The 11629-nt window shown below is 47.9% G+C and overlaps 2 protein-coding genes across 2 annotated transcripts; one reads left to right on the plus strand and one right to left on the minus strand.

Annotated features, from left to right (window-relative positions):
* Positions 1 to 77: 77 nt before the first annotated feature.
* Positions 78 to 3371, plus strand: LOC104071297 (caltractin-like; the record flags this gene model as incomplete). The annotated part of the gene is made up of 4 exons (XM_009575074.1): positions 78 to 236; positions 1535 to 1663; positions 2922 to 3059; positions 3285 to 3371. Coding segments are annotated over 4 exons (513 nt in total), but the record flags the coding sequence as incomplete, so codon positions are not given.
* Positions 3372 to 6105: 2734 nt separating this feature from the next.
* On the minus strand, positions 6106 to 11228 carry LOC104070422 (ES1 protein homolog, mitochondrial-like). The gene is made up of 4 exons (XM_009575065.1): positions 11084 to 11228; positions 8703 to 8874; positions 7690 to 7891; positions 6106 to 6312 (listed from the first exon to the last, which is right to left on the minus strand). The coding sequence occupies exons 1-4, from the start codon at positions 11189 to 11191 to the stop codon at positions 6120 to 6122; spliced, it is 675 nt and encodes a 224-aa protein (XP_009573360.1). The 5' UTR covers positions 11192 to 11228; the 3' UTR covers positions 6106 to 6119.
* Positions 11229 to 11629: the final 401 nt, after the last annotated feature.

Genomic DNA, 11629 nt, shown 5'->3' on the forward strand with positions numbered 1-11629 from the left:
GAGGGGGTGACTGCGGCCGGTGCCGCTCCCCGTCCGCCCGCCTGCCCCTCTGAGGGCGCCGGACCTCTCTCCCGCAGGCTTCCAGCAGCGAGGCAGGTACCGCCGGGGAAAGCTCCCCGACGGAGCAGCCAGCCCCCGCGTTCCCGCTCAGCGAGGAGCATAGGAGAGAACTGCGAGAGGCGTTTGAGTTGTTCGATCGGGATGGCTCGGGCCTAATAGATGTCAGCGACTTGAAGGCAAGAAGCTGTAAAAATGCAGCGTGTTTACTGGTGAAAACAAAGGCTGTGAGGTTTAGTGACTTCTCGCTTGTCCTCATTTCCCCCGTGAAGCCCCACACAGTTGCATTGCTTTTTTCACATGCCTTTGGGCTGTGGAGAAGAAAACCAGGAATGAGAAGCTCTGGTCACAGTGAGCTTTTAGGAGGTGGAATGAAGCTGTTCCACCACTCTCATCCAGAGGCCTTTGACTTTCCTACCCTGGTTGCAAATCTCTTCTGTTACATTTTCATCAGTGCACCAAGATAACGTTAACCTGTGCTGCAAAGACTTTTATAGGCAGGCCTGAAAGAAGGCACGGATGTGCAGCATGTCCTTCATAACCCATTTCACATGTGGAAAATCATATTACTGTAGTATTGCTGTTGTACTACCATGCCTGCAGCAGGAGTTTATAACAGCATATAGAGCTTGTCATCACTCTAGTGCTGACTGAACTCGGCCCAGATCAGTAGGGGGTTTAGGTCCTTTCTCTGCGATGCTGCAGAATAAATCTCAGGAGTCTCCTACCCTGTCTTTTTTCCAAGTGACTCCCATCCTCAAGAAGTTGAGGAGGAATGACATTTTGCAGGCAAAATTCTCTAACAACCCCTGTCCTCTAACAGCTTTTACAAACACAGCACAAGTTTATTTAGCTGAAGGGCGTTCAGTCTGCTGATCTTCGGGATGTGTTTGCACAGTCTGAGTAACCCAGCTCAGAAGCCTGAATCCCCTCAGGCTGGTAGAAATGACACAGTTGCTTTGTGACCACAGTTGCACTTGGAGCTTGAATTGCTGTAGTCAAACAGAAATGACTGGCAGTAAACATAAATGTTGGAAATGGGGCTAATCATTTACAAGCACCTGATAAACGCTGCTGCAGAGCAGCGAAGGAGCAACTGGTGTTTGCCACCTATTGCTTTTGGACCACTTGCTGTGCTAACAGACTTTGCTGCCTGAACCCCAGCTCGTTATGCAGCCATCAGTGGTTTAAGATTTGTGCCAGCTTACTGGCCAGATATCCTTAGGAGGCACCGAAACCTTCCTTCTTGGCCCTTGCTGACAGCTCTTTGCTGATAATTTTTCATGGCCTCATACTGCTGATGTTAGACAGCTATAGAACCTTGTTCTCTAGAGGCAAAATGGTGGATGAATAGATGTTGATGAAAAGTTGGGGTTTTTTCACCACTTTCGTGTACCTGCTTGTTTCAAACATCTTTCCCTCTTTGTTTCCGTTTGATTTGTACACAAAGACATTGGTCTGTTTTCTCTTTTGGCAGATAACCGTAAGGGCTCTGGGCTGTGAACTGGGGAGAGAGGAGATGAAGAGAATCGTTTCTGAATTCGGTGAAGAAGGGTCAGGGAAGCTAACCTTTAAGTTGTTTCTGCAGGTGATGACTCAGAAAATGGTATGTGAGCCCAGCTGGTCACAAAGACTGAGATTCCTCTTGCCTAACTACAATGCAGGTAGCCACAGTAGATTGGGCCACTCTGGTTCCCTGCAGGGGAGAAACAGGAGTTTCAGGAGTTTCACCTGAGCTATTTTAGAGATCTACCTTTGGGTAGAATTGTCCTTATGCCTCTTGCCTCTTTCCGTGAACTATAGAGGGAGCAGGATGGCTAGTTCAGGTAGACAGCTGCATCTCAGCAGAAATCTCCCTCCCACCCCAGAGTGCCCTGAGCACACACAGCACCTAGGAGCCCCCACTTCCCTTCCTTAAACCTTTCCACATGAAATTTCAGTTCTGTCTTTATAGTCACAGGACTATTTATCTTCAATTCAAGACAGCGGTGAGCAAATGTCATACATCAGATGAACAATTCACCATCTGTAGCAAAATCATTCCTCAATACCCGCTGACACTGTCAGCACCTCCCGCAGGCAACAGCCACTTAAGCTCGTGCAGTGTCCAAAGAGCTGCTGTTTGATACCAGCTCTTTGCTTCGTGTTCCCTAGTCCTCATCGCCCGTCTGAGATTCCTGTGGCTCAAAAACCTCTGTATCCTCTAGTGCCTGGCTGCATGCAGACACAGGCCATTCTCAAAGAGCACCAGCTTGCCTGGTTCTGCCTATCCCATCCTTCTGATTTCAATGCAAGGCTTTGTGGGGTGCCTGGGAGGTGACTGGGGCATAGCTGCTGTGGCGTCAATGCCGTCATAGTTGCCAGGGTGCGTATGCACGGGACCCATGCTTAGAGAGCAGTGAAGATCCCCATTTTCCCCCCAGTTCAGTCAAAGCTCACACCTAGCTGCAGGCTTGTGTATGCATTGCCTGTGTGAAGTGAGTAAGGGCAGTAAGAGCCAGCATTGGCCTGGCTTGCTTTTGAAATAAAATACAGCTGTAGCCGTGGGATCATTCTTGGCAGCTGCTTCCTCCTCCAGTAGTAGTGCTAGTCCCCCTCTTCCTGACAAAACTTGGCCAGGGTATTCCAGGCCAAGTCCCCATGCTGCTCAGACAACTTCTCTTGGAGCTTTTCCTTTAATACACAGTTATACCGGGGGGGGGGCGGGGAAGGCAAAGGTGAAATAGCAGCGGTAGATAACCCTCTTTTATGGCCATGTTTTCCCCAAAATGATGTCTTGGATTTGATTGCAAATGCCCTACTAGGGATTGTAGGGTGGTATGATGTCATGTTTACATGATGGCATTTTTCATTTCCTCGCTAAGGCGGAGCCATGTTTGAAAAAGGAGATCCTGCAAGCTTTCGAGGTGTTTGATTGTGATGGCACTGGCAAGATCTCCTTTGAGAATCTCAAGGTGGTGGCTAGTGAGGTTGGCGAAGACATCACAGATGAGGAGCTGCAGGTTTGTGAAGTACAAACATATTCCTCTCGTGCTCTGCTTAGGGAGGGCGGGGAGTGTCTTACTGGTGGGAAGAGGTCGGGGGATTGTGCTGTGTTGCTTTGCAATGGACATGATCTCTTCCTTGTTCGGGCCTTGCCTGAAGCCTTCATTGGTGTTTGCACTTTGTGAGAGTCTGCCCTCTCAGATCCAACCTAACCTGGTCTGCAAATCTTTGCTATCCCACAGGAGATGATTGATGAAGCAGACGTGGATGGAGATGGGGAAGTGGACAAACAGGAGTTCCTACGGATGCTGACACTGACTGACCCATAACCACAGGTTTTTCTTTTTTTTTCCCATTCCCATATAAACAACTAGTTACAATGTCACTTTTCTCCAGCTTCCTTATTTCTTGTTCGTTGCCTTTCTTGGGTGTCAAAACACACCAAAATATTGTTAATGTTTTATCTTTGAGGTTGTTTTTCCTGCTCCACTAGTGGAAGCAGTTTTCCACATCCTAGCAAACAGTGTTGTTACTAGCTTTGTGTCTGTGTGGGTTGGATCTAAAGTTAGAGGTTAATTCAAATTCTTCAGCCAGTCCCTGGAATTCTCCCTATTGTATTTATATCCCATAGCTTTTCAGCCTGATAAGTTAGTCAAAACTCAGAAAATCCTGTCTAACTCTCAAAAGTTAGTGCTTATGGCAGAAACTTCTGTACCTTTCCTGAACTCCTGCATTGTGCAAAAGACAAGAGTTCAAGGGCTTGGGAACGATTACTTTCTGTAAAGTAATGAACAGCTTAAGCTGTGGATTCCCCTTCAGAAGTAACAGTATGGGAGAAAACTGTGCAGCTCTGAGGCCGGGTCTCCCACGGATTTGTGCTTCTGTCCTAATTAAATCCTAATTCAGATGGAATGTTACTCTGTGGTTGGGATACTCACCGCAGTTCTCTATAGGGGATTGTCAAAGGACCAAGGGAACAGTGGACTTTCTGTACTAGCAAACATTTTCCTTCTCTTCCTGGCAGCTACTGTCCCAAAACCGCTGGTCCTTTGTGTCTTGGAGGCTTTCACACCTTTGCAAAATGTTACGGAAGGTGGCCAACAGGGTGAAAATGATTGGTAGCAGAGTCAGTGGAAAAAAGTAACACAGAAAGTGACTGGATAAGCTACATTTTCATTAGAAACCTGGGTAGAATTGCTGTGTTATGCTACCGTGGGCTGTTCAGGTGTGCCTGAACCCCTCTTTGCAGCACCACTGCGGCATGTGGGTAAATTTCTTCCCACCCTGGCCACCAGTGTAGTCTCGAAGGATCTTGCCACATTGGTGAGAGTGCAAAAATATGCCAGTTTTTTGAAAAGGATGTAAAAAGCCTGAAGAGTTTGCTGAGAAGAGCCTCAGAAAATAGTTGCTGGCTTAGAAAACATGTCTTATGCTGAGAGAATTAAACAGCTCAGTCTGTAATGATTATATGATGCTACCTGTATAATAAGAACCTGTATAAGAAGAACATACCAGCTACCATCTAAAAAGCTCTTGAACTTGTGGAGACAAACCTGTCACAATCCAGGGGCTGGAAGTAAGGTCTTCAACTATAAGAGAGAAATAAAGCATGGCTTATCTTAAATGATGCTGGTTAACTGTGAGAATGAGCTATCAAATACTACGGCAGCATCTTCAGGTCAAGACTGAATCCTCTCAGCGGGCTTGCTTCAGCCCAGTGTAAGTTGCTGAGCTCTTTACAGCTCCTGCAGAGTGGTCAGGTTACACGGAGAAGTGGTTCCCTCTGGCATTAAAAACCCGTGCCTGGCCTGTTATCTGAACAACTGTGCCTGATACTGGGTTATTTTTAGTGCCTTCTGCTTGCCAGACTTGCTGTCGCCCAGCTAGCTCACAGCTTGCCATTCAGGTTTCAGCTAGATGGATATCTTGTCTGTTCCTGTTGCAATGCAGAATTGTTGCTTCCAGGTTCTTTCTAGGAATTTTCCTAGAGACTGGAAGGCACTGGAAATTGCACTGCTGGGATGCCTAGACCTCACCCTGGACTCTTTCTGCCTAGGAACAGTATGGAAGGCTGCTCCCGTGCTATCATAGCAGGTCTTCTGTTAATACAAGGGAAGAATTTAACCTCTTCCCATCAGACCTGGATGCTAACATTGGTTTGATTCTGCTTTCACCTATATCATATTCATGCCCGAGTCTGGGTTCTGACAAATCCTAGCAAAACAAGTGGGGTTTGTTGCTGGTGACTTCTTCCCGTACTGTTTTCCCCACTCGTTGGCCAACCAGTAGCACTAAGAGCATCTCCTAATCCAGAGTAAAAGGCAAAAATGAAAGCAGAATTCAGCCCATGTAAAAAGTATCAGGTTTTATTCAGTAGCAGAACCGTGTTCCTTCTTTTTGCCACTAATTCTTCTGTTCTGTGAGGTTTGTGGGGAGCTTTGAACTACTGGCAAAGATGGATGTGTAAGGAATCTCAGAAAGGGACCAATTCCTGTTGACACGTGATATGTACGTGTCAGGTCAGCCCAGTCATGGCTGACAAGACCCACGCAACTCCTCAGCCGCTCAGAACCAAAGGCAGCGGCTGTATTTGAGCCCCGTGGAAACCTGGCTTCTGCATGCCAGCTTGACGCGTGCCCACACTCCAATTACTGCCAGTTTGCTGTCAGTAAGAGGTGTGTCCTTGGCAGAACACGACAACGCTTCCATTGTGTGTCAGGTCAGCCCAGTCATGGCTGACATGACCCACGCAACTCCTCAGCCGCTCAGAACCAAAGGCAGCGGCTGTATTTGAGCCCCGTGGAAACCTGGCTTCTGCATGCCAGCTTGACGCGTGCCCACACTCCAATTACTGCCAGTTTGCTGTCAGTAAGAGGTGTGTCCTTGGCAGAACACGACAACGCTTCCATTGCTCTGGAGTTCTCCCTCCTCAGCAGCCACCAGTGGTCCAGTGGGGGGGAAGAACTCCGTTTGAGTAGCAATTTGCCTGTTGACATGTGGGTGTAAAAGGGGAAGAATGTTATCCGAGGCCCAGTGCCTGCACTCCAGAGGAGATGGATTCTGTGGCTTTGTGGCATTCAGGCAAGTCTGACCACTTCTCTGACCATTTTTCCAATGCCATCGTAGATCTCATGAATGGGGGCATTGCACATGAAGGCACTGGTGGTCACCAGCTTGTTCTTCACATCCACGTGAATTTCAGTGACGTGTTTGTTCACATGCTTGCAACCAAGCTCCTTCATGGTTTCAGCAGTCTTTGCGTAAGGCCATCTACAAGAAGAAAAGAGAATAAACCCTATGTGGGGAAGCTGTCATTACACAGAGCAATTTGACGAGGCCCTAGAGTGAGAAGTCTGTTGATTATGGAGATGAATGGTCCCTACAGAAAGCCTGCTCAATAAGATCCAAATCTTTTCCTGTCAGAGGAGTTTCTCCGGGACTACAGAACCAGGGAAACCTCCAGATTACAGTGAGTTAAAAATCTGAAGTAAAGCCAAAATAAGACCTTGGTGTTCCACTTTAGATGTTCCACTACTTAACTCTGCCCACTCCAGAATTTGTATTTAGGTTTGGGGGTTTTTTTCACCAGCTTCCTACAAGTGACATTACTTCCTAGCCCTTCCTAGCAAGTTCCTTCCCTGCCATTGGGAGAATTCAGTCACAGTTTCCCGTATGAGTAAGGACAGTTTAACTCCCTCCCTCTCTTAACACTACCAAGTCTTGTGCAACCATCCTGTTCCTACCTAGGATCTGCTTAACTTTATGGGTCAGTGGTCTGGTGACTTTCCTACCCTGGGACCGAGAGATGCACGAGACAGGGTGCTATGTACATTGGGGAGGCAAATATAAGATTGTATTTAAAATAAAGTGTCTTCTTTTAAGCCATCAGAGTTGTGTAAAGAAGTGTACAAAACCACAAACAAATCTGCTGGTACAGCGTGCCCTTTGGTCTGCTGACAAATAACCAAGCAACTCTTTCAGGTACTTGAAGAGTTTCAACTTTTAAGTTTTAACTGTTAAGTCTTCAAAAGGGCCCTGGTTACTAAATGCTATGCTCCCCTGCCACCAGCTGCAGCAGAGTCCGCCTTTGCAGCGGCGTCCGTCCGAGGCAAGCGCGTCACTGAAGGACGGCTTTTGCGTGGCGTGGGAAGAAAACGAGCTCCCGTGGCCTTCTGCTGCTCCTGTTTGTCCCAGGAACCCCCCTGGCATCCTCCCTCCCTGCCCTCAGGCGAGGGAAGGACAGATTCCTCCTTTCCAGAAACCTGAACGTCTTCCTCACTCAAAATCTAATGTATTCCTTTGTGATTCTTGCAGTCTCGTGTGTCCCCATGTGGTAAAGTACCCCCATTACAGAAAACTGTAAAAAGTAGAATCAGATTTCTAATTGTAACATGAGACATATGTAGAGGAATATGTGTGTGGCAAGGGGTACATCAAAAACTCTGATTATTTAATTTATCAGCCAAGGTTAATTTAATAAATGCATAAAGTGGACCATTCATTCTGAGAAATAACATTCAACTCATCACGAGACTTCAGACACCTGGGCAGGACAGCTGAGACAGGGTGCTACGTACATTGGGGAGGCATTGCTGAGTCTGTGATGTTCATGGTGTGATTTCATATCAGCACTCCAAGGTTACTTACTTCTCACACTCTGTGTCATGACCCACAGTCAGCTCGCAACCTGGGAAGATTTTGGCTGCCAGCACTGGGGAAATGCAGCACAGGCCGATGGGCTTTTTGGCAGCGTGGAATGCCCTCAGGACGTCCTCCACCTCTTTGGAGACAATGCAGTTCTTGCCTTGGGTGGCCCAAGTACTCAGGTTTTTAGCCACTCCAAAGCCACCTGAGAAAAGAGAAACAGGTTAGACCAGAAGATTAGTACTCCAGGGCAGGAGTTTTTCAGGTATTACTTAGTAGAATGCTAAAATGGATTTAGTGGATGGCAGCATTTGTCCAATGTTGATAAAAGAATTAAAACCAGACAAGCTGAACCTTTGTGAGCTGACTGCCAGGGCATGAGACATCAAAGCACCTTTCTTGCTTCCCTTCAGACTGAAGTGGGGAGGTATCAATGCTCTGTTGGGTACTGTGTTTCACCCATGAGCTCTTTTCTGAATTATGGTGGAACATGCTGGCAAGTTTTCACTTGTCTCTTAATTCTTGCTCCAGGCCTAATCCATCCCCACTGAAATCACGTGCTTATACTTTCACTAAAGATGAATTGCCAATACTTTCACTAAAGATGACTGACCAAGCTTTCCGTTTTTGAGTCACCCCCTTCCCTGTCCCAGCCTCTTCTCCTGATAAGGAGGTTGGCGTGCTGGTGAGGAACGGGACAGTTTTACATCCAGTCAAAACAAAGCTCAGTAGATGGTACAAAGGGTAATTCAATTGGCAGTTATCTGCCCTTTCCTCTTGGGATAAGCTCCTGCATTGCCATGTTCTCTTTTAATATAAATCCAAGCTGGCACGCCCGTGCCAGCACAGATGGAAGATGTCTGTCCTTCCAGTCCTCCCTGCTTCCAGCCTGTCTTCTTCCCCAGTGGCTCTGCCCAGTTCCTCTCCAGCCCATGACTCCCATGTCATTCAAGGCTTATGGCATATCTAAGCTGTTCCCAAGACTTTGGGCATGCAGACCATGCATGCCGTCCTACCTGGTATGATTAGGGCATCCAGCCCCTTGACATCCAGCTTAGCTAGATCCTTGATGTTGCCTCTGGCTATTCTGGCACTTTCAACTAGCACGTTGCGCTTCTCCTGAGTTGGCTGTCCTTTCATGTGGTCCACCACATGCATCTGGTCAACATCAGGAGCATAAACCTCTGCCTGGGGAGGGAGGAGAAAGGTCTATTATCCTTCAGTCATGTATCCTAAGTATGTTAAAGGTCATAGGTGGTGAATGAAAATGCTTCAGCTTCTTTGTTAGGAAAGAACTTTGCTGGTGAATGCAGTGACCTTCAGGCTCACCTGTATTTGATACTGGCATCGGGAAGGTTATTGTCATAGGGAGGAGAAAGGAAGAAAGGTCTTTTGTAGCTTCTGCGTGAGAACATTTACCCTGACCTTAAAGGAATGAGAGTGTGGTTAGGTGAAAGCAAAGAAGCTAGCCCATGCTGCTTGTTTTGGGGCCTGAAGTGCTGGAGAGGGAGCAGTGACTCCTTTGCTTCCTAGGAAAATGAGGTGTCCCGAGAGCCATCAGTGAAACCATTTCTTAGAGGTTTCCATCTGTATCCCAAGCAATCATCTTCACCGGGGCGGCCCCAGCTGCCCCCACAAAGCCGGTCATCCCCATCTATGATTCTATGATTCTATGATCTCCCGTGGGTGCTGACTACCCAGCAAGCTGCTGTCAAACTACATGCCTCCCTCAAAGACAGGACTTGGAGTTTCTTCTCCCCAGCCACTGTTTTCCCAAAGCCAGAGTATTTTTTTTTCTGGAAAAAGCCTCCCAGTCCTTCCGAACTGTTTCAAGCTCACGTGCAGTAATTAAGAGTGGAGGATGGCAAACAGACGGGCGATAGATTTTGGGACTGTACAGGCTTTGCAGTTCTGAGCCCCACAGTTTGAGAGGATGTTAAGGTACTTGGAGGTGTCCAGAGGAGGGCAACCAAGCTGGTGAAGGGCTGGAAGGCCTGTCCTATGAGGAGCGGCTACTGACTTAGGTTTTGTCTCGTTTGGAGAGAAGGAGGCTGAGGGGCGACCCCATTGCTCTCTGCAGCTTCCTGAGGAGGTGACGTGGAAAGGGAGGTGCTGAAGTCTTCTCCCTGGGATCCAGGGAGAGGACGCCTGGGAATGGTTCAAAGCTGGGTCAGGGGAGGTTCAGGCTGGACATTAGGAAGCATTTCTTTACTGAGGGGGTGGTCAAACACTGGAACTGGCTTCCGGGAGAGGTGGTCAATGCCCCAAGCCTGTCAGTGTTTAAGAGGCATGTGGCCAATGCCCTTAATAACATGCTTTAACTTGGTCAGCCCTGAATTGGTCAGGCAGTTGGACTAGATGATCGTTGTAGACCCTTCCAACTGAAATAGTCTATTCTGTTGTATTCAGTACTATGCTCTGCTCTGCTATTCTTTGTTTCCTTAGGCAAGCATGACAGAAAAAGAAAAGGAGGGGGTTGGAATAACGCCTGCGTTCCCTCCACCAGAGGTCCCTGCTGATCGAGGGATGAGTGCGGGACGGGGCTCCGAGCCTGCCAATTCAGGGTACGGCAGGAGGGAAGCGACCGCAGCAGCTCCAGGAGAGAAGAAGAGGCAAAATTGTAGACAGCGGACAAAAGGTTTGGAGAAGTCTCAGTTTTAAGCCAAATAGAGAATATGCACTTTAAAGGCTTTGGAAGTGGGTGGGCTGGCTCTGCAGCACATGTACATCACCACTGTGCCTTTGTATTTAATAGAGCAATTCCGATTCCCAGGAGAACGGCTCTGGGATTTGTGGGTGGCTCAGAGCTGAGGGTAGCGTTACACAGGGCTTCTCTCCTCCTCCAGTCTCACGGAGTGACTGTCGTGACTAATGGCATATTAGAGCGGCTGCTTGAGGGTCACCTTTTTTACCCCTCTTCAAGTTCAATTCACAAGAACTTGTCTATTTTCAGTTCTAATCTTCGGGGTTTTAAAAAGATGAATTTCAAACAGCCAAAACCAATAGTAGTCTTTTAAACAGAAATACCAAAGCAGAAAAGAGGAAGTGCAAGCCAAAAAGAATAGAGAATGCGTTTAGGAAAGTTTGTTTCAGAGTTTGGATACACTCAACACAGAGCACCAAGCCAATCCTCTCATACAGAAAAGCTGTGAAAGCAAAGCAGAGACTGGGGAGTTCTCCAAGCTCGCTGTAGCCGCTCCTACTCTGTGCCGTTTGCTTTGACTCCAGTCACTTATGCTTTGCAATTATCCTAGGAGCAATAGGGAGCTTGTGATTTGTCCGGCAAGCTGCAGAGCTCCTTAGGGACAAGTACCTTCTGCCAGAGAGAGAGATTGAAAAGCAGAGCAGGGCAAAAGGAGCCGGAGATGGGGCAGGAGCCTGCCAGGGTGCCTCTTACCTGTGCCCCCTCCCTGCTGAGATGCACCAGCACAGCAGAAGACTCATGGATCTCACTCCCATCGTACACCCCGCAGCCAGCCAGCACGACAGCTACTCTCTTTCCCATGGTCACAACTAGAGCAGGAGGATTCCCTGGAGAGCCCCAAATTGCTGTGCATCTCTGTTCACTGCCTGGAGTCTTTTATAGCGCGATCCCTCCCCCAGGAGCAGGTGGGGCCAGGAGGGTTGGGCTGAATTTCTTACTGGCAAGAAGGTTTTATTTCAGTGCCACAGGCGGGGCATGTAAATATTATTTGTTTCCTCAATTGACTGCTCCCTTGCAGATCTTCCTCCCAGCACGTTGTCTCCAAAGCATCCCCAGCTGACGTGACCTGTTCAACAGAGAAGCTGTGTTTTTCCTTCTCAGCTGTCAATTTCCATTCTATTTCAGACTAAAGTACCGAAGTCGTTGCACATAAGGTGGTATCAAAGGGAGCCCACCCAGAGCAAGTATTCAAGCCAGTGCATTCCTCTCTGTGCCCCATTTTTTTAAACCCTACACTGC

The sequence above is a fragment of the Fulmarus glacialis genome, unplaced genomic scaffold, assembly GCF_000690835.1.
Source record: "Fulmarus glacialis isolate BGI_N327 unplaced genomic scaffold, ASM69083v1 scaffold21230, whole genome shotgun sequence".
Lineage (NCBI taxonomy): Eukaryota > Metazoa > Chordata > Aves > Procellariiformes > Procellariidae > Fulmarus > Fulmarus glacialis.

What these genes read in the sequence shown, in the direction of transcription:
- LOC104070422 (XM_009575065.1), bottom strand. Translation starts at nt 11,191, where the DNA reads ATGGGAAAGAGAGTAGCTGTCGTGCTGGCTGGCTGCGGGGTGTACGAT. An exon ending in TCAGCAGGGAGGGGGCACAG is followed by an intron (nt 8,875 to 11,083) that starts GTAAGAGGCACC and finishes CTCCCTCCCCAG; the next exon opens with GCAGAGGTTTATGCTCCTGA. An exon ending in CATGACACAGAGTGTGAGAA is followed by an intron (nt 6,313 to 7,689) that starts GTAAGTAACCTT and finishes TTCTTCTTGTAG; the next exon opens with ATGGCCTTACGCAAAGACTG.